The 23082-nt window shown below is 44.7% G+C and overlaps 1 protein-coding gene across 1 annotated transcript in view; it reads left to right on the top strand.

Annotated features, from left to right (window-relative positions):
- The window catches only part of shc3 (SHC (Src homology 2 domain containing) transforming protein 3), a 271811-nt gene that overhangs the window by 75434 nt on the left and 173295 nt on the right, over nucleotides 1-23082 (top strand). Inside the window, exon 2 of the mRNA XM_078568592.1 lies at nucleotides 18174-18244. Within this exon, the coding sequence (XP_078424718.1) occupies nucleotides 18174-18244 (71 nt within the window). The remainder of the gene's footprint in view (nucleotides 1-18173; nucleotides 18245-23082) is intronic.

Genomic DNA, 23082 nt, shown 5'->3' with positions numbered 1-23082 from the left:
GGCAGTCTGTGCCTCGGCGAGCTTTTCCAGCGTGCACCCATGTGCGTGCACAAACTTGCGCTATCGCCCTCCCCCCACCCCCCCCCGCCCTCCACAGGCAGCCAAGTAGGCCTTCATTGGCCCACCAGCGTGAAATTGTGGTCCGGCCCCGATTGTGGGCAGTGGTTGGCTCCTCGACTGCCCCACCCATCCCTGCCGAGCCTGCCCAATAAGGGAAAAACCCTCCCCCAAGTTTGCTGACGATACAAAGCTAAGTGGGAAAGAGCTGTGAGAGGCTGCAAAAGGACTTAGACTGGTTATGTGATTGGAAAAGAAGCTGAATATGGAGCATGATGTGGGGAAGTGTGGAATTAGTTGGTAGGAAGAGTGGAGAACCAGAATATTTTTTAAAAGTTGAGAGACTTGTAAGAATTTGCATTCAGAGAGGTTTGGGAGTACTTGTACACGAATCACAGGAAGTTAAAATGCAGGTACAGCAAACAATTAGGAAGGCAAATGGTATGTTAGCTTTTTTGCTATGGAGTTGTAGTATAAGAGTAAGGAAGTCTTGCTGCACCTGAAATACCGTGTACAATTTTGGTCGTTTTACCTAAGGGAGCCGTAGAACAGGTGCAAAGAAGGTTCACTAGATTGATTCCTGGGATGAGCGGGCTGACCTATAGATGGAGATTGAGTAGAATGGGCTTATAGCCTCTGGATTTTGGAAGCTTGGGAGGCGTTCTTAATGAAAAGAACTCCTAGAGGGCTTGACATGGTAGGTGCAGAAAAGCTGTTTCCCCCTGACAGGAGCATCTAGAGCCTGGGGTCATTATCTCAGGATAAGGGTTTGGTCATCTAGGACTGAAATAAGGAGAAATTTTGTCACTTAGAAGCTTGTGAATCTTTGGAATTCTCTACTCTAGAAGACTGTGAATGCTGAGTCATTGTAAATATTCAAGACTGAGATCGTAGATTCTTGGGCACTCAAGGAATCAAGGGATATGGGGATGGGATGAGAAAGTGGATTTAATGTAAAAGCTTGGCCATGATCCTATTGAATGATAGTGCAGGCTTGAGGGGTTGTATGGGCTACTGCTGCTCCTATTTCTTACGTTTTTATGTTACCATGTAGTGTATATCAAGTAGGCAAGAATATGAGTTTGAAATCCTGTCCCGTGAAAATGGGATGTTTTTCCCTGTCTTCTGTTTAAAATCTAGTTAATTGGAGTCAGTATAGGCATTTATCAGTCATGGAGATAGTCATCATTATTATAAGAGCTTTGAGCCTGCATCGGCCCCCTCCAGGTCATCATCCTTATGGCCTCAGTTATTACCTGTAAATCAACATGACTATGTTCCATCTGGGTAAAACCAAAGACATTTTCAGTCTATGAGGGAAAACAAAAATTTATGTACATTAACTGTATGAGTACTGTCTTGCCGAGATGGCACGAAGAAAAAAAAATCTAAAATAAATTTGTTTCTCTTCCATATTTTCTGGTTTAAATTCTGTTATTTTAAATGGACAAATGGCTGGACTGATAAAATGGCCACTGCTGACCACGTGGTGATAGTTCAGGAAGTTTCTGAGCAGTTTAAAAATGGACAAAGGCTAATACCTCAAACCCCTGGAATGTAACTCCTTACATTGTACAAACATTCCAGCCAAATCAACAACAAGGATAGTAGATGAGATGTCTGCACCAACCAGCCATGGACAAAGGCAGACCTATTTGTGACTCCTTATCTCCAACATTGTGCTAATGGTTCTACAGTTACCTGCTCAAAACACAATCGGTTTTAGCAAAGGGCCTCATTAGCTGAAAACTTGACCCTAAACTACTACCCTGTCACATGACTGAGACTTGAGCTGTTTGAATTGCTTTAATTGTACAGCTCTTGGATTTTATCTTCAGTCTGCTGTTTAACATCTAACTGGCAAGCCACACAGAAGCAAGCTCTGGCCAGGTTGGACAAATGGCCCCCATCTAACTTGACCCTGCTGGGAAGATTTTGTATTATCACCTACTGGTGATAGTTCAATCTCTGCATGCCTACTTCATCTTGGGACATCAATACCACAGGAAAAGCGAATCTTACACCATCAGTCTTCAGCCAGCCAACATCTGCAAAATAATTCCTCATTGGACTTTGATTCTGGACTCTGGATTCATGTGAAAACATAATTCTTATTTTTATTGTGGTCTTTGCCCCGAACCCCATTCTTTCTCTTATCCCTCTTTTAATTGTATGAATGCAAAAAGGGGTGGACATTGCAAAACCCCTTCCCATGTTTTGTGTGTGTGTAAAATAAACTACCCTTCTTATTTTACCTTATCTTGAATTTGCTGTGGGGGTTATTAATAAAGGATTGGATCGCTTCAAAACTGAAGGTTTGAGGAAAATATGCCACAACTTATAAAGGGGGAAATCAAAAACCAAGAACACCTTTTCTGTTTATGCTTGGGTAATGATTGGAGAAATCAGGGCTGTTCTAAATTAAACCCCCTCCTGTCTGTAACAGTACCATGGGCCTTTTGCAATGTTCAGCATAAATACCAAATCATGCATTTCATTAAATATTTCTATGGTTTTTGCAAATGTGGGCAATAAACCAATTGGGCCCCCACCATTCATTAAGTAAAAAACATTTATCATAACCTTGTGAAAGGAAAGTAATTTTACAATGTCATTGTATTTTTTTGAAAATCCAGCCAGTCTTTTATTTGAAAAAAGGCATTAGCACTGCAAGATATTCAGATCTGTGTTCACGATACATATGGGGTCACAGAGCACTCGTATATAAAGGGCATGCATAGATGAATCAATCATAGTCCACATAAAGTTGTACAATCTTCCATATATTTATATTTTTAATATACAGGTCATACAGCACTCCCGAGTAAATACAGACAGTTAGGGAGCATTATGCACAAACAGGATTGACTTGCTTTTTAGAAGATGGTTGAGAGCAACCCATGGGATAGAAAGGTACATGGTGGCACCTAGTGTACCTGTAGGGATGGTAAAACCAGCTGGACATCATGATATCATATGTATCTTGGATCAGCAAAACTGTCGTTGTGACATTCATGTTCGATCAAGAAAGACTTGGGGGTAAATTTAACCTAAATTGTCCATCGAAAATCTTATGGGATTGATCAGCCACCCATGTGACACCCTGGCTAATTTTAATTTCTATTGAAAATCAGGTGAGGTGTAAACTGGACAAGTGGTCCTATCTTGTCAGTTCTCTGCTGGGCAAGTTAGGGTATAATGACAAACCTTTCATTTATATAGTAACTTATCCCAAAATGTTTTACATGTAATGAAATACTTTGAAGTGCCATGGCTGTTATGTCAGTGACAACTGTAATATAGACAAACATGGCAGCCATGTTGTGCACAGCAAGATTACAAAATGAGATGAACGATCACTTAATATTTTTAGTAGCTTTGGTTGAGGGAGTAATGTCTGTGATGCCAGGATAATGCTTTGGGATCTTTAACATTCATCTGAACCGCTGGCATAAGCAAACAGGGCATCACTTTGACATTTCAACCAAAGATTAGCACTTTTGATAATACAGCATACTGCATCGGACTGTCAGCCTGGATGCTGTATTCAAATCCTAGAGTGAGACTTGTACTTACAACTTTCTTTTCACAAGTTGCTTACATTTTTCTGCTCGGCTGAAGGTCTCTTTTTCTGCCACTGATCTTTTTTTACTTCAGGTGTTACGAGTTCTAACAAAACATTTTAATGTTTACAGTTTACGATCATCTGTGGCAACTGAAAATAGATGAAGTATGGCATATACATACAAAAGCAAAATATTGTGTATTCTAGAAAGCTGAAATAAAAATAGAAAATTGTGGAACTCAGCACATCAGGCTGCTGTGGAGAGAGAAACTGATCAAGTATTCTGACAAAAGGCTGTCAACCTGAAACATTGGGCAGAATATTACCTTACCAGACCCGTATGTAAGGGGAGGCTGGTAGTGGATCAGGAACCTGTTTGTAATTGAAACAGACTTTGACATGGCTCTTTAACTCAGCTGCAGCATTACCATCTCACATCTGGGTTTCCAGGTCAATCAGAGAGGCTGGGTGGGATGACACAACGAATCTGTCAAAGGAAGGATTTCTAATTAAAGGGGTCCGGACAAGCGTCAGAATGGCTGGACTGTCCAATGGTTTGAGGCTTCAGCAAACAGAGGAATGGAAAGAAGACCTGGGAAGACTGCTCACTGGGTCTTTGACTCTTATCCAGATGTTCTCCTGCGGGATCTGAGAACTGAAGTGAGTTGATGTTTACATGGACGGAAGAGGCCAGCTTCTCAAGCCAAGCAGGTGTTGGATGGAAGTGGCTAAGGAAGAGAGCAGCAGAAGTGTGGTTCCTCAAACCTGGATACAGTGCACCAATAGATTCAAGGACCTCAGGAGGGAAGGAAAGGTGAGTGACGTAACACTTTCAGGTGCCAACCCCCACACTCTGGCTTCCCAGCATTCTCCTGCACAGCGCTCCTCAGAACAACACACCTTGCAGCTGCACTCATTCCCCTCTCTCCAGGCACCTTCTCGCAACCCCATCTGAACAGCCAAAACTCACTCTCTCACACCCCTGCCTCATAGTCATCCTCCACAGATGTTGTTCTTCTGTCCTCTCCAGACAATCCATTTCTTACACTCATACCTTGCTCTTTTTCCTCCTTGCTGGAGAAGAGAGTGCACAACATTGGTGGGATGGAGGGACCTGGGACGGAAGGGGGTGGGGTTGGCCCTCCAATGACAGGTGCTTTGTTGGCCCACTGGGAAAGTGGTCTTGTTCCCGAAGGCTGCAGACGTCAGCAACAACCTGCCGTGGAAGTCTGAGCCTCATGAGGGGTCTGATGCGCACCCCTGCCGATAGAGTTGATCAACTGCCTGTAGAACTTGTGTTGGAGGTCTTGCTTCCTCCCAGCTGGTTCTCTGTGTCTACCCACTCTGTCCTGTGAAGCGGCATGTGGCTGAGGAGAAGGAAGCTGTTACTGCTACTGGTGTTGCTAGTACTGCTCCTGTTGTTTATCAGAGGTCTAAGGTTGAGCTGCATAAACTGTTCTCATGCTGCAGGGAAGGCTGATAGCAGGGAAGTGCAGTTTAAGGTGAGTGAAGTACAAGACAGGTGAACTGACTTCCAAGAAGTTGGAAGTCATCTGTCAAGTAGTGACAGTACTCTCAGAAGAAATGCTGTGAATTGTATCCCCTCACCTAGGCCTGGCTGCAGCTCTTCAGTTTCAGGCTTCCCGGCCTGTCAGTTTCACTTCAGAAGCATTCCCCACTGGGGTCTCATCTCGTTGACCCTGATGAGTTCCACACAGCTCAGGAAATCCACGAGCTGGCTGTTAAAGCCAGAATTCTGTGTTAAATCTTCAGTTAATTGGGGGTTAACATATTGAAATTACTTCCCCGGAGCCCCACGGAGGATTGTCTGCTTGCCTACAGACCCTTCCAGGTTAAACCCAGAAGTGGGCAGGATCATGTTGGGTTCTGGACCCACCATCACTTTTTGGGGCTTGAACTTGCTGCCCACACCAGAATCTGCCACCTCTTGGCAGTTAAAATTATGCCCATTGACTCTGTTTTTCTTTCCACAGATGTTGCTGACCTGCTGGGCTGGATTTTACGGGGTGGGGGGGTGTAGACTGCTCCTCGCCTCCCTCCCCAACCCCATGGAAGGAAAGTCGGCCAATAGCCGAAAGATCAGAAAGAAACACACCCGGCAGCCATAAAACGCTCGGGGCTGCCTAAACAAGGTAAGAGTGGGACTTTTGCCCCTCAGTGGGAGGAAGTCCTGGCCTCAAGAGTTGCCAGCCAATCTGATTGGTCAACAGCTCTTGCAGTCCTGGCAGTGCCAGGGCGCAGTAGTGGGCACTGCCGGGACTACAAGAAGGAGCATGCTGGAACCGGGTAAGTCCTGGGGTTTTAGGCAGGGTGGGATCTGAAAGCCCAGGGAATGGGGTGAGGGACTGGAGGGGGGAATGCCGGGATTTGGAGGGCAGGTGGTGAGGGTGGAAGGGGGTGGGGGGGTGCGGGGTGACATCTTGGAGTGTTGCTCCTGATGCACACAGGGCAGCACCACACCCGCCCCCCCGAATGAGGTGCCCCCTGCCTTCCTAAGTTTTCTCATCTGCCCACTCCTGCCTGCCCACTCACGCCCACCTGTCCATGACAACAATATTATGGTGTGGGCAGTGCATTATCCTGGTCAATAGATTTGCTAACAAGCCTAGTTGACCTTGAATCATTTATTTACATATGGCGGGCAGGTGCTGATTTCGGCGCCCACCAACCGGGCAGGAACATTACTGAGTGTATTATGGGGGTCAACTCTGGGGTGGGTGGGGAGATGGTGGGCTAGCCACCCGACATATTTTAAGTGGCACTGCATCGAAAACACACCCCACATGGGCACATAAGATTCAGCCTGCTTAGTATTTCCAGCATTTTCTGTTCTATATCATACTAATGGTTTCTACTCAAAGCTCCCCACTTAGGGTCATTAAACCACCCAAATCATTCGCTAACATTAGCAAGAAATTCTCCTCTAATAATATCTCCTTTGAGTAAAGCTACTGCAATACTCTGAGGTGGGAAACCAGGATAGTTTTCAACATTTTTTGTATGAATGGCCCTTAGAGTACCAAAAAGGCAAGCACACATGGACATTTGTGGGGGAGAAAAGCGCCAGACACTATATTTGTCAAGGCGCTAGCATGCATGCAGTGAATGTCTGCTGGAATTATTCAGAGCAGGCAAATCATGATGTCATGCATGCAATGCTGATTTGATGCCAGTGATGTCATTTTTGAGTTCAACTCCCCAGTAACACCCTTTCTTAGTCTCACACATGTGTTCTACAGCAGGAAGGACACTCAGCCATTGCTATCAAAGGGGATCATCATCAACTACTTATAGGTAAGTTACTGGTTGATTATTTCTGGCTTTTACTTCAATTCCAGTAGTGTTTGGTGCTTTCTATAGTTGTTCAAAGTTGCAACGCCTAGCGGGAGTGGTGTGGCAGGTGCTGAAGGACAAGTTGCTGACTTCAAGGCTTCTGCACAAACCAGTTGCCCTCAGACCTGGGTGTATTAGTATATATTATCCTTGGAGTACAACGTAATAGGGGGGGTAAGCAGATGGCATTGAGAGCAGAACAAGTTGGTAGGAGGAAGTGGAGAAGACTCTCAGCAAGAGCCCACAGTCAAGGAGCAATTCTCCTACCTGAATGTCAGTGAGCAGCAATGCATGAAATGTCTGTGCTTCAGTGAGGACAGCCCTCACTGATATCTGCCACAGCTGCAACCCCAAAACAAGGCAAGGTTGGCATTGCCAATAGCTAGGAAGGTAATCATGGCTTCTTCCATTTGCAACATCTTATAGCTTGCCTTTCAATGCTGGATAAGGGAAGTCACTGAAGCTCTGTCTACTCATTGACAGCCAACTACATTTCACATTTCTTGCCACAGAAAAGCAGACAGAGCGAATACACGGCTTCACTAGAATAGCAGACTTCCCCATGATGCAGGATACCATTGACTGCATGTACATTGCTTTAAAGGCATCGCATGTCAACTCTCCCCTAACCTAGAACCAAAAAGGATTCCACTTTCTCAATGTCCAGTTGCTGTGTGACCATAGGCAGCACGTCATGCAGGTCAATGCCTGGTAATCCAGCAGCAGTCATGATGCCTTCATTCTGTGACAATCTGCTGTGCCATCTCCATTTGAGCCACCATGGGAAATAAAAGAGTAGCTATTAGGCAACAAGGGCTACCACTGATGACATGACTGATGACTCTGGCGCTTAACCTACGCACACAAGAGCAGCATGCAACTAATGAAAGCCATGCTGCCACATGAAGTGTCATAGAGCAGACCATTGACATGCAGTACCAATACTTCTGCTGCCTAGACCTCTATGAAGGAGCACTGGAGAACTCAATAGAGTGGGTGTCAAGCTGATGGTCTCCTGCATGCTGTGGATCCTCCCTGTCATTAAGGCACAACTCTTTCTACCAGCTATACAGTGCATAGTTGAGTGGCAGGTGGCACCTTAGGCAGGCTTTCTGGCTGAGTTGTCTGTGAAGAACTCATCTGAGTGCGGTACTAGTAACTACATCTCCAATTTCCCAGTCATCAACAATCCCACACCTTCCCTGTCTCTGATCATCACAGCATTTGCTTGGCTACAATGTGAAAATAAAAGCCAAGACAAATTAAACATATTATGTGAAAATATGCTATTTTTAAAAATTAATTCATGGGATGTGGGCATCATTGCCTAGGCCAGCATTTATTACCCATCCCTAATTGTCCTTGAGAAGGTGATGGTGAGCTGCCTTCTTGCACCTGCTGCAGTGGTGTAGGTACACCCACAGTGCAGTTAGGGCAGGAGTTCCAGGATTATGACCCAGCAACGGTGAAGGAACAGCGATATATTTCCAAGTCAGCATAGTGAGAGGCTTGGAGAGGAACTTCCAGATGGTGGTGTTCTCATGGTGTCTGCTGCCCTTGTCCTTCTAGATGATAGCGGTCATGGGTTTAGAAGGTGCTGTCTAATGAGGCTTGGTGCATTCCTGAGATGGTAACACTGCTGCGTCGGTGGTGGACAGAGTGAATGTTTGTGGATGGGGTGCCAATCAAGCGGCCGCTTTGTCCTGGATGGTGTCAGGCTTCTTGAGTGTTGTTGGAGTGACACTCATCCAGGCAAGTGGAGAGTATTCCATCATACTCCTGACTTGTGTCTTGTAGATGGTGGACACGCTTTGGAAGTCAGGTGGTGGGTTACTCGCTGCAGGATCCCTAGCCTCTGACCTGCTCTTGTAGCCACAGTATTTATATGGCTGGTCCAGTTCAGTTTCTGGTCACTGGTAACTCCCATGATGTTGATAGTGGGGGATTCAGCGATGGTAATGCCATTGAATGTCAAAGGGCGATATTTAGATTCTCTCTTGTTGGAGATGGCCATTGCCTGGCAGTTGTGTGGCACAAATGTTAATTGCCACTTGTCAACCCAAACCTGGACATTGTCCAGGTCTTGCTGCATTTGGATGTGACTGCTTCAGTATCTGAGGAGTCGCGAATGGTGCTGAACATTGTGCAATTATCAGCGAACATCTCCACTTCTGACCTTATGCTGGATGGAAGGAAGGTTGTTGATGAAGCAGCTGAAGATGGTTGTGCCTACCATTACCTACACTACCCTGCAGAACTCCTGCAGTAATGTCCTGGAACTAGATGATTGACCTCCAACAACTGCAACCATTTTCCTTTGTGCTAGGAATGACACCAACCACCAGAGAGTCTTCCCCCTGCTTCCCATTGACTCAAGTTTTGCTAGGGCTCTTTGATGCCACACTCGGTCAAATGCTTATTTGATGTCAAGGGCAGTCACTCTCACATCACCCCTGGAGTTCAGCTCTTTTGTCCATGTTTGAACTAAGGCTGTAATGAAGTCAGGAGCTGAGTGGCCCTGGCAGAACCCAAGCTGAGTGACAGTGAGCAGGTTATTGCTAAGCAAGTGCCACTTGATAGCACTGTTGATGACTCCTTCCATCGCTTTATTGATGATGGAGAGTAGACTGATGGGGCGGTAATTGGCCGGGCTGGATTTATCCTGCTTTTTGTTTACAGGACATACCTGGGCAATTTTCCACATTGCCGGGTAGATGCCAGTGTTGTAGCTGTACTGGAACAGCTTGGCTAGCGGTGCAGCAGGTTCTGGAGCACAAGTATTCAGCAGTATTGCCAGAACATTGTCAGAGCCCATCGCCTTTGCAGTATCCAATGCCTTCAGCCGTTTCTTGATATCACGTGGAATGAATCAAATTGGATGAAGGCTGGCATCTGTGACGCTGCAGATATCCGGAGGAGGCTGACATGAATCATCCACTCGGCACTTCTGGCTGAAGATTGTTGCAAACGCTTCAGCCTTTTGCACTGATGTGTTGGGCTCCCCCATCATTGAGGATGGGGATATTTGTGGAGCCTCCTCCTCCAGTGAGTTGTTTAATTGTCCACAAACATTCATGACTGGACGTGGCAGGACTGCAGATCTTGAATCTGATCCATTGGTTGTGGAATCACTTAGCTATGTCCATCGCTTGCTGCTTATGCTGTTTGGCATGCAAGTAGCCCTGTGTTGTAGCTTCACCTGGTTGACGCCTCATTTTTAGGTATGCCTGGTGCTGTTCCTGGCATGCCCTCCTGCACTCCTCATTGAACCAGGGTTGATCCCCTGGCTTGATGGTTATGGTAGAGTGGGGAATATGCCGGGCCATGAGGTTACAGATTGTGGTTGAGTACAGTTCTGGTACAGATGGCACACAGCGCCTCATGGATGCCCAGTCTTGAGTTGCTAGATCTGTTCGTAATTTATCCCACTTAGCAAGGTGGTAGTGCCACACAACACGATGGAGGGTATCCCCAATTTGAAGACGGACTTCGTCTCCACAAGGACTGTGGGGTGGTCACTCCTACCGATACTGTCATGGACAGATACACCTGCAGCAGGCAGGTTGGTGAGGATGAGGTCAAGTATATTTTTCCCTCTTGTTGCTTCCCTTACCACCTGCCACAGACCCAGTTTAGCAGCTACGTCCTTTTAGACTCAGCCAGCTCGGTCTGTAGTGGTGCTACTGAGCTGCCCTTGGTGATGGACATTGAAGTCTCTCATCCAGAGTACATTCGGTGCCCTTGCCACCCTCAGTGCTTCCTCCAAGTGGTGTTCAACATGGAGGAGTACTGATTCATCAGCTGGGGGAGGGAAGTACGTGGAAATCAGCAGGAGGTTTCTTTGCCCATGTTTGACCTGATGCTATGAGACTTCATGGGGTCTGGAGTCGATGTTGAGGACTCCCAGGGCAAATCCCTCCCAAGTGTATACCACTGTGCTGTCACCTCTGCTGGGTCTGTCCTGCCGGTGGGATAGGACATACTCATGGATGGTAATGGTGGTGTCTAGGACATTATCTGTAAGGTAGGATTCCTTGAGTATGACCAAGTCAGGCTGTTGCTTGACTAGTCTGTGAGACAGCTCTCCCAATTTTGGCACTAGCCCCCAGATCTTAGTAAGGAGGTCTTTGCAGGGCTGACAAGGCTTAGTTTGCAGTGTCGTTTCCGATGCCTAGGTCAATACTGGGTGGTCCATCCGGTTTCATTCCTTTTAGTGGTTTGATACAACTGAGTGGCTTGCTAAGCCATTTCAGAGGGCATTTAAGAGTCAACCGTATTCCTGTTGGTCTGGAGTCACATGTAGGCCAGACCAGATAAGGATGGCAGATTTCCTTCCCTAAAGAGCATTAGTAAACCAATGGGTTTTTTCGACAATAGTTTCAAGGCCATTATTAGACCTTTAATTTAAGATTTTTATTGAATTCAAATTTCACCATCTGCCATGGTGGTTTTCGTACCCTGGTCCCCATTGCACTACCCCCGGTCTCTAGATTACTAGCCCAGTGACAATACCACTACTCCTCCGCCTGCATACAAAAGCTAAATAAACGCCCTTGTGCATTCCCTTAGTGCCTGTCTTTCATGTGCCTTGGCCTGTGCCAGTGCTCTACCTGGTGCTCTCCCAGTGGCTACAGCATGGCTGGTGGAAAGCTACTGATTTTCTCTTGCAGGACAGCCTTATGCAACTGTGGGCCTTCAGGGCCTGGCAGTAAACTGCACAATCTTTCCAGGGTGCAACAGTCTGGGCTGGCTGGCTGACCGGCAACAGTAAGGTCATGAGTGGAGTGACAGGAGTGAGAAGGTGAATGCTATCTTCCTGAGAGAGGACAGCAGGTTCCTGATCCATATGGAGCCACTTCCTCTTCTCTGCGGCAGCACCTCAAACAATCCCTGTAATGTGTTGGGGTCAGTTTATCAGACTGCCGTGGTAGCCTGCAACCACTTTTGCACATTGTAATTCACAGTTATGACTGAGCAATCTGAGCTTGTATGGCATCACTCAGATGTTGAGTGGCTGGTGCTTGTACTGCAATGGAAGTTGTGACATCAGCCAGTGGATGCTGCATCATTCACAAATATACTAATGGCATTGGCCACCACCCCATGCTGGAAAAGAAGGGCTCCAAGCTCTGCACAAAGCCTTCTGCCAAGTTGGCACTCCATGTTCCTTGACAGCAACCACAGCCTTTTCGACAGGCCTGTCAATACACCAAGCTTTTGGTTGTGCATACCCATCAGTGTTTTACTGTATACTGCCCCACCGAAGTGTTCATTTGAATCCTCTACAATAGGACATGTGTGTCATCTTGCTCTCCTGCGAGCTGACAGCTGTACTATCCCTGCCCCTTACCCTGACTGCAGGCCTCTCATGCCTGGTGTCTCACTACCTGCAGATCCTGCGTCTTTGCTGTCTTGTAAATTACATGTAGTTTCAGTATCTGAGCTTGGGGTTGCGAGTGTGAAATCAAGTGATTGTATTGTTGTATGGCATTGGTTACAGTTTGGTAGGTCTGAAGAAATCTTCATAGTCATATGTAGGTTAACTGCAAGTCTTTATTGACTCTTAGAACTATTTACAAATATGCAGTAAAGGGTACAATCCAGGAGCTCTCTTCATGGTTGCTGATATGCATGGCTCTGTCCCACACTCAACTGACCCTGGGTGCAGGTCATGTGCTCTCTTACATCATTGTGTGGACAGTACTGTACTCAGTCCCATGTTCACCCTATATGTGCCAGACCCTTATACTACACCCCCCCCCCCCCCCCAAGTCTTTATTCAATATATTTTGTGATTATAGTTTACCTTATGTCGCACATTGTTATTACTATCATACCTTTACATTACTACATTGTCGCTACTCTATCTCTCCCACTTCAAGACCTTGAATTCAAAGGTTCAGGTGGTCTGAAGGCCTCATAACCCTTCCATATCTTGTTCGCACTGCTGTTGGAGGAGTAGTAGGCTTTGTCTCTGCTGGTCCTTCCTGCAGGTTTGGAGGTCATTCTGGCATCTCGGTGAGTTTTAATCCTTTTCTTTCATTCTTTCCTGTTGAACTATACTTGGTCGGTTCGGTTGTTGCACTGGTCAGTGGTTGCTCCCTAACTCCTTTGTTGTGGGGCGGACGAGCATTGTACTTATCTCCTTGTCAGTTCTTTTGCTTCTTACATCATTATGTGGATTGTGGTGGAGGATGAGCACTCCTGTCACTAGAATGAGTTGTAGTGGTACGCTCAACTCTGCATTTCGCTTTCGGCAATGGATGGCTGTCACCTGGTTCCAGCGTCTTTTGTGGCTTTGGCATGCTGACTGGGAGTTGCAGTGTATGTTTGGTGGTTGCAGCGTTGACCTGCTGTACCATCGTTGGAGCTGGAGGTTGAGCCTCATCAGACTGCTGGTCGCTCTCTTTTATATCCTCCACTGGAGGTGTCATGGGTAGCTCTTGGGTGGTTGGCTTGTCTGAACATTGTAGGTGTTCCGGCACCTGGAACAAGAATGGATAATCCTGCTCCAGAAAGAGAGAAGACAGTTCAGAGCTGAAGTCCTAGCCGGAATATTCTTTTTTGTTTGAGTACTCGGGAACTTGCAGTTCTGTATGATTAATGAAAGTGTTTTTTTGACATTGTCTGCCATATTGAGAAGGTCTAGGGCTACACAGCATGTCTGCTCAAGAAAGAGAAAGGCTAGTTACGGATGACATACATCAGAGCGAAGATTTGTTTGCCACCAGCACTTAGCGGTTCTAAAATCATGCTTATGACTGGAAGTCAGATTCCTTTGAGCCCATACAGTGGTGTGTCTGTTATTCAAAGCCAGAGGTCTTTTAGTCACATTTCTTTGCCTGACAGGCCTGTTACACTGGTTTGTGTGTCTAATTTAAAATTTGTCAAGTGGCCATTGACTGAAATGTCCATATTCTAAAATGAGAGACCAAGATCTTTAACCTCGCCCAAGAAGCATGGCTGTGTGTCTTCCGGACTTGCAGTCTCAACCTTGTGGATGATCTTTGGGCCTTCTGAGATTTTCAGGGCTTTTTCCCTGCACAGTTTGCCATAGTATCCAATCCTATTGCATTAAAAGCATTGGCTGAAAATGCAGGACATTGCAATTTACTCCAAAGTGTTGGCATGGTCGTACTGCTGGCCAGTTTGGGTATTGCTTTCCTTGTCCTGGAGTGCCCCTGTGTTTTTGTTGCTTAACTAGCTGAACTGTGGGTTTGTCTCTGTACCATGATTTATTTTCTCCCCTTAAAATTGTTCTGTGCTGATCATGGAGTTCTGACTACCTAACTATCTGGATTGCCTTCCGAGGGTTAGATCTTCCTTTGCTTGTATGAGATCAGAGTGCACTGTCTGCTACTCTTACCACTATTCTGTCTCTGGTGAGTTCATATTTTAAGCCTCCGTATCCACAATCTTCTCCCATCCTGCACAGATCATTGAAGAACGAATGGACAGTTTCTCCTGGCTGTTGGTCTCGCTTGTTAAATTTAGCTCTTTCAAGTATTTTATTGCTTCTCAGATTAAAGTAAACACCAGAAGGTTTTACTACCTCTTCAAAGGTAGCAGTTGATTCATTGCTTCCCTGTCTTGCATTAATGTCGTCCGCAATTGGGTTTACCAAATAAAGCAGTGTGTTAACCTGCTCTGCTTCTGACTTTTTGTCTAAATCTAAAGCTATGCTGTATATTTTCCTCTAAAATCCCCAATTACATGATTGATCTGGGCCTTGGATTAGTCTGAATTGATTTGGAAGTGTGGAGTTCAGATCCATGGTTAAATTTTTATAAGGATAGGCTCTACATTAGGAACTTCCTGAATTTCAAGATGGCAGCCCTGTTCACTTGGTATAAAGGGATTTCCTGCCTTTGCTGCTTTTGGTGGGCTCTGCTACAATGGCAACCATGCTCAGCTTGAAAAGATTTTTTTCTCAACAATGGCCGCCTGGAACAGCTGCCTGCACAATTCTCTTGCTCCGTGCTTATGTTTAAAGTCACAAATTCGTTGAACCCTGGTGTTTGCTTGCCTTTCTCTGGGTTTAAAAGGTCACAATTCTCCTGAAGTATTCAATTAATTATTGATACATTTTTTCAGAGCGAGTTCCGAAAGGCACAGACTCAGGTATTGGGTTTTTAACAATGGCTTTTTTCAAACTGCACTTCGGACTCTGAAATTTTTAAAGATTTCTCAGGGCTTAATGTAGCCTGGAATTTAAAAAAAAATCTCACCCTTGCTAGGTCTGCTGACTTTGTGCTTTAGGATATGAAGCTGGACTTTCAAAGCAAATGCAATGAGTCTTCTGCAATAGTAAGGAATTTTAAATTTCTGCCTTCAGCTTCCAAGCCTTTCTTTGGAGATTTTCCTCTGCGCCTGTTCTTCTGGAGCTTCTTTTCAGGTCAGACTGCTTTACCGAATTTTTTCTCAGTCTTCCAGCATTTTAGTCTTTCTCTGCATTTTCTGGGAGGTTTGCGGTTTTTCCATAAGCAGCCACCATGTTGTAGAATGTTAGTTACAGTTTGGTAGGTCTGACAAAGTCATTGTAGTCATACTTAGGTTAACTGTAAGTCTTTATTGACTCTAAGAACTATTTACGAGTATACAGTAAAGGGTACAAGCTAGGAGCTGTCTCCATGCTTGCTGATAAGCTCTGTCTAACACTCAACTGACTGTGGGTGCAGGTCATGTGCTCTCTTACATCACTGTGTGGGTGGTACTGTATTCAGTTCAATATTAACCCTGTATGTATCAGACTCTTATACCATAGGTACATCTTCATCATCACTGTCTTCTTGTTGAACCACCACTGCCCAACCAGGATGCACTTTCTGGGTGTCTGACAGGAGAAAGGTACAAGGATAAGGTTGCGGTGTGGGGAGCAGGGGGTGGGGTGGAAATTAAAACACATGTGCTTACAACATCTGTTGGTATGTGCGTGATGAGGCTGTGGTGAATTGAGCAGTGCCTGAGACTAGTAGTGCAGTTGGCAGGATATGGCATTTGAAGATGTATTCACTGACCTGGACCACTCGTATAAAGTCATTGAACTTCTTGCTGCACTGCATCCTGGTCCCTTACGGTTTGACTCCTGGCATTGACCTCCTTGGCTATCTTCTTCCACTGCCTTCTGAGTGTGTATCCCCTCCTTTCCGCCTCCTCCACCAAGGCCTCCAGTGCAGCATCCAAAAACCTGGGAGCATGCTCTCTCTAATATCGTGCCATTCAATCAGTGTTTCCCAGGTCAGAGTCACTTCCTGCATGACTGCCAGCACTTGCTCCAGCCACAATGCAGCTAAGTGATGCAGGCTATCTTTAACTATTGTTAGATAATGGAGTTAAACCATAGCAATTACTTACTGGGGCTGTAAAAACAAGCTACATCTCTGAATTAAGCCTTGCAATGCACCTACATTAAGTTTTGAATTTATCTAAAATGAATGAGTGAGTGTTGAACACTGCAAAGGCCAAGATGTCAGTCTTTCCAACCATTGTCTGTTTTTCTTAGTGGCAAATGGTATAAAGATGAATTTAATAAATTTGTACTTTCAGCCCAGATTGTAGCCCTCTAGGCTGTTTATCAGAAATTTGATTGCAGAGATCAACAGGCCCTGTATGATTTTCAATCCATCCATTTTAATTTACAAAAGTATTCCATTTATCTCAACCTTTTATATCAGATCTGCTGGCACATGCTACCAACACAAACCATTAACAATATCCTAAACAGCATCTGATATTGATTTCTCTGAATACAAGCTGAGCATTAGTGAGTCAACTACTGACTTGTACTTTTGACACTTCTATCTCCAAAAAATGTTGACGCTAGTGGTCTCATTCTCTCTCATTGAAGATATTTTTATATCAACAATGAGTAATGGTTCTTCTGGTTGTTATGCATAGTGATATTGCAAATACATTTGTGAAAATTTTCTCTATTCGCTAACTGTCATGAAATTGTACACATTTGGAACACAGTTAGCAAGTCAGTATCAATATTTTTATTTAAGTTTAAGCCAATCTATCTATCTATTTAACTGTTTTACTGCTAACAAAATCTGTTTTATAGACATGTAACACATGTCATCATTGTATCCTAGAAAGCATACTAAAAATGTAGCCTAGAAAAACCACAGGGGTTTGAAGCTGGTTGTTATGATTGCATCATGTCCACCATGGAACCCTGATGTGTTAATATGAACAAGCTGCTTTCAGCCAGACTCTAGCTTCAGACTTGCTTTCCACCTATGAGTCATACAATATCAATCTGAGGCCTTTAAAACAGTCAAAGGTTTGCTGAAGTTCACAGGATTGGAGAGAGAGGCCTGAAAGAGTGTGCTTTCAGTGGCTTGGGGACACAGCAGTGGTTCACCCCACCTTCAGCTGAAGACCCTGGAAACATCAGAGGGAGCCTGCTAGCTTGTGGGGACGTGTGGTTTCCAAGTCATGCATCCTTTGGAAAACGAATCTGGGTCCCCATGACCACTTTTCAAAGGTGGACAGCTTCAAACCACCATAAAATAATTTTAGTCCCTTATTTTTGAATGTCCAGGTCCCTACCTGGGTTGTGATCTCCCGATGCAACCCAATTCCTCTGAGATCAAGCAAGTACACCTGCTGAGTCGTTCCTGGAAAGGTTGGTGCAGGACTGGGACCTGACATATCTGAGTCCCAGTTCAGGGCCAATGATATTCATCAGGATCAAACACTTATTTTGAGCATGTGTTTCTCTGTATTGTGCCAAAGAGAGGAGAGCTGTCCCACAGATCAATCAAGTAACAGCCTGAAAAGGGCATGATTCTGTCAGTATAGCTATGAGCCAATCATCTGGACTCCTCCATCACTATCCACCATTGACAGATAAGACACAGCAGAGGTGGGGGCATTTGGCTGTCTACAGCCAAAAGAAAGAAAGAAAATAAAGGCTTCCATCTGTGTATGCTAAATGCGAGTTGTTATTAAATAAAAACAGAAAATATTGGAAGTACTCAACAAGTCAGGCAGCATCTGTTGATAGAGGATGGCCCTTTGTTAGAAGCTTTCAAATGTTGAAAGAGACTAATTATTTAAAAGAAAACAGTTTAACATTTGAAAAACTTATGGAGAGAAGTTATTAATATTCAAGGCTAAGCTAGTGTTTATAGAAAATAGCCAAAAATGTTTATTGAAAATCATGAAATTCTGACATTTTAATTTTTTACAGTATCTGGGCTGTATAGAAGTGTTGCGGTCAATGCGTTCCCTTGATTTTAACACAAGGACACAGATTACAAGGTAAGATGCCATTTTCAAATTTATCGCCTGGAGTTATTTCAAATTGTTTTAAATCTTGATCCTGGTCACATTAATATTAACTTTAAGTGATTATAGTACAACTAAGCAAAGTCATGCTAGAACCTAGATGGACTGTACAAATACTAATTGAAAGCTTCCTTGAAGTGCCAAGTTGTATGTCAATCTTTCAGACAGCTCAATGACCTTGCACATTACGTCCTCAGAGAACCTCTGATTTATTTACAATACATTGCTTAAAATGAAACATGATCAAGTGCTTCAGAAAAAGGTTGCTCACCAACAGTTGTTTAGTGTTTAGACTGTCAGTAAATTTATGAGGTGACTTCTCTGTCAGAGAAAGAGAAGCTAAGCTGCATTACAGAAAATCCAGGATTGATTTTTTTTGGTTGCCCACTGAAAATGCAAAAGAATATTTGTCTGCAATAATTGATAGTATTTAGATAAAGGTAATAGTTCTCACAAACATTACCAAAATTAATAAAGAAATGGAGGAATAAAACTTATTTCAGATTTCTTTTCTATAGATGATTTCACAAGCTTTCTGACTTCTCCAAAACTGAGTCGAATCCTCCCAAAAAAATGGACAAATTAGCCACCTATGTGAGTGATGGGAAGTGGGTTCACTCGGATCCTACGCTCATAATTTCCCTTATGACAAGTTTATCAACTTCTTATGTAATCTCACGAAGCGCAGAGTTGGCCCCACCCTGCATGGGGAGGGTGGACATGGAAATTGAAAGTATCAGCAATTCCTCTGTCCTCTTTCTTGGGGGTGGGGGGGGGGGGGACTTAGCGAGGCTTCTCACGTGTCGGTGCAGACTCGATGGGCCGAAGGACCTCTTCTGCTCTGTGATCCTGTGATTCTTCCTTGTATGATCAATTCAACAGTGGTATTGATAGAAATCTGGGAAAAGGTTTGAGCCAGACAACAGTGTGTTACATGGAGAGACCTAAAAGCGAATGAAACCTTCACAAACTACTGATAGTAGTAACTGATAGCTTTTTAATCTTCCACCCAAACCAAACCCATGCATTTTGGGGATTAAAATTACGTCCTCTGTTTCCCCAAGCATGTTTGCTATCAATTTAAAACAAAACACAAGTACAAAAATAGCGTAGACAAGTCAAAATCTGTGCATCTTGTAAATTAATACAAAATGTTGTATTGATGGAATGTGACACCATGGTATTTAGCTCATCAAGTTTGAACAGGTTTTTTTCTTCATATGACCCAACTGCAGTAGACAATACATCAATTGTAGCCCAATTTAAGTCTTGTACAAATTAAACATTGGCCCAAATCTTTCAGTCAGCATCGGAACCCCTGGGCTGGCTTTTACGTGTCGCTGCCGGGAGTGTTTTTAGCAGAAGTGCACGTAAAATAGGGTGGGTGCATGGCCCAGCACCTTCGCACCTGACACGAGCTCACCCTACAACAGGTAGATGAGTGGGTACCGAAATTAGCAGCCCACCCACTATATTTAAGTAAATAATCAAGTGTCAATTGAGCTTGTTACTAAGCCAGTTGACCTTGATAATGCGCTGCCCATGCCATAATACGGTTGGCGTGGCGGACGGGTAGGAGTGGGCAGGTCATTTTTGTTGAAAAGTTATTTAAAGCGCAGGAAGGAAGGTGGGTATTATTGAGGGGTGCCCTTTATGCATTGGGGGGGGAAGTCCCCGAAGAAAATACACCTCCTTACTTCCCACCCACCTGCTCTCCAAAACCCACCATCTCCCCCCCACCCCACCTAACCCCACCACTCCCCTCCCTAAGCTGACCAAAATACGTGTTCAGCAGCAGGAAGGACCCCACCCCTGGACCACCAGTGCTATTTAAAGGGATTATCAACCACTTTCAACTTAGTTGGTGATTAATTTCCACTGGTTGTTACTGAGTTAGTAGAAGTGTTTGAAGGGCGGTAGTGAGAAGAGACTGAGAAGCATTCTGGGAGAAGTCAGTGCAGCCACCGCAACTCAAAAGGGGATCGAGGAGAAGGACCCTTGCACGCAACAGAAGGAAGAGCATCCAACAGAGGGCGGTAGTGAGAAGTGACTAAGAAGCATTCTGGGAGAATTCAGCACAGTCACCGCAACTCAGAAGGGGATCGAGGAGGACCCACTGTCAAAGAACGGAATAGCCCCAAACATTACATTGCTGTAGTGCTTCCATCCCTCCCTCCTCCTCAAACCAAAAAAAGAGAGAGAGAGAGAGAGAGGGAGGGGCAGTACCTTCAGAAGTGCACCAGAGCTGTGAAGGACATTCTTCTGAAAGTGGATTTTAAAAAAAACAGTTGATTGGTGAGTAAATTCTGGTGAGGTTTTTTTTCAATCTATTAAAGTGATTCATTGCTTAATACTGAGGTAGGAGCTAAAAAAAAGTATAGAGTAGTACTGTACAAGTATAATTAGTCAAGAAACAAAGTTTCTAGCTAACATAAATAAGGCCCTGAGCTAGTGTATTTTTTAAGGGAGTAACTAGCTTAATCGAGAGGGAAGTCATGGCAGGAGAACTCAGACCTGTGATATGCTCCTCCTGCAGGATGTGGGAAATGAGGGATGCTTCTAGCGTCCCTAGTGACCATGTGTGTGGAAGGTGTGGTCAAATGCAGCTTCTAGCTAACTGGATTTCGGAGCTGGAGCTGCGGGTGGACTCATTGTGGAGCATCCGCGTTGCTGAGCAAGTCGTGGATAGCACATTTAGTGAGGTGGTCACACCGCAGGTGAAGATTACACAGGCAGAAAGGGAATGGGTGACCATCAGGAACAGTATAAGACTCAGGAAGGTGGTGCAGGAGTCCCCTATGGTCATCCCCCTCTCTAACAGATATACTGCTTTGGATACTGTTGGGGGGGATGGCCTCTCAGGGGAAAGCAGCAACAGCCAAGTTCACAGCACTGTGGGTGGCTCTGCTGCTCAGAGGGGCAGGAGGAAAACAAGTGGCAGGGCTATAGTGATAGGGGATTCAATAGTTAGGGGCACAGACAGACGCTTCTGTGGCTGCAAACGTGAATCAAGGATGGTATGTTGCCTCCCTGGTGCCAGGGTCCAGGATGTCACGGAGCGGCTGCAGGACATTCTGGGGAGGGAAGGTAAACAGCCAGTGGTCGTGGTACACATTGGTACCAACAACATAGGTAAACTAAGGGATGAGGACCTGCAAGCTCAGTACAGGAAGTTAGGAGATAAATTAAAATGCAGGACCTCAAATGTAGTAATCTCAGGATTACTCCCAGTTTCACATGCTAGCGAGAGCAGGAATAAAAGTATAGACCAAATGAACACGTGGCTGGAGAGATGGTGTAGCCGGGAGGGATTCAGATTCTTGAGGTACTGGGACTGGTTCTGGGGAAGGTGGGACCTGTACAAACCGGACGAGCTGCACCCAGGCAGAGCTGGGACCAGTGTCCTTGCGGGGGCTTTTGCTAGTTCAGTTGGGGAGTATTTAAACAAGTGTGGCAGGGGGATGGGATCCCTGGAGTAGGATCAGATAGGTCAGATTCAGATCAGAAAAATGGAGGTAGAACATTAGCTAGGGACGGTGTGATAGACATGGAGTTACAGGAGAAGCAAAGTTTACAAAGTGTCCGGCAAGGGAAATTGACGGGGTTAAACTGTTTATACTTCAATGCAAGGAGTATTACAAACAAGGTAGATGAGTTAAGGGCACAGGTAGGCACATGGCAGCAGGATGTCATTGCTATAACGGAGACCTGGTTAAAGGAGGGACAAAACTGGCAGCTTAATATCCCTGGTTATAGAGTCTTCAGACACGATAGAGTAGGAGATAAAAAAGGAGGGGGAGTAGCACTAATGGTTAAAGAATCAGTTCCAGTTGCGAGAAGGGATGATATACTAAATGGGTCAACAAACGAGGCTTTATGGATTGAGCTTAGAAATAAAAAATGGGCAGTCACACTACTGGAAGTATACTACAGACCCCCAAATTCCCTCCCCAAATCTCCAAGGGAGATAGAAGAACAAATATGTAGGCAAATTTCTGCTTGTAAGAACAAAAGGGCAATAAATAGTAGGAGACTTCAACTATCCTAATATCAACTGGGATTCAAACAATATAAGGGGCACTGAGGGAGAAAAATTCATGCAGTGTGTCCAGGAAAACTTTTTCAACCAATTGGTGACAAACCCAACGAGAGGAGATGCAATTCTAGACCTAGTCTTGGGGAACGAAGAAGGGCAAGTGGGTGAAGTGACAGTTGGTGACCATATCGGGGACAGTGATCACAATTCAGTTAGGTTTAGCATTACCATGGAAAAGGACAGAGATCAGGCAGGAGTAAAAGCCTTGAACTGGGGGAAGGCAAATTTTGCAGAAATGAGAAGGGTTGAGGTGGACTGGACAGCACTGCTGGAGGATAAAACAGTGGAAACCAGTGGGAAGCACTAAAATACGAGATCCTAATTGTACAAAGTAGACATGTCCCTTACAAAAATAAGAGTGGTACTGCCAAATCCAGACCCCCCTGGTTGTCTAGAGGAATACAGGGGAAGATCAAACAGAAAAAGAAAGCGTACGATAGGCACAAAGAACTAAGCACTGCAGATAGCCTAGACGAATATAGGAAGTGCAGGGACGAATTAAAAAAGGAAATAAGGAAATCAAAGAGAGGGCATGAAAAAAGATTAGCAAGTAAAGTTAAAGATAACCCAAAGATGTTTTACCAATACATTAATGCTAAAAGGTTAGTTAAGGAAAAAGTGGGACCTATCAGAGATGAAGATGGAAATTTGTGTGTAGATGCAGAGGCTGTGGGAAGGGTTTTGAATGAATATTTTGTCTTCGTGTTTACAAAGG

The sequence above is a fragment of the Cetorhinus maximus genome, chromosome 2, assembly GCF_964194155.1.
Source record: "Cetorhinus maximus chromosome 2, sCetMax3.hap1.1, whole genome shotgun sequence".
NCBI classification, from domain to species: Eukaryota; Metazoa; Chordata; class Chondrichthyes; order Lamniformes; family Cetorhinidae; genus Cetorhinus; species Cetorhinus maximus.
Note: the sequence above shows the minus strand (reverse complement) of the source record. Positions and strands in the feature narration are given on the sequence as shown.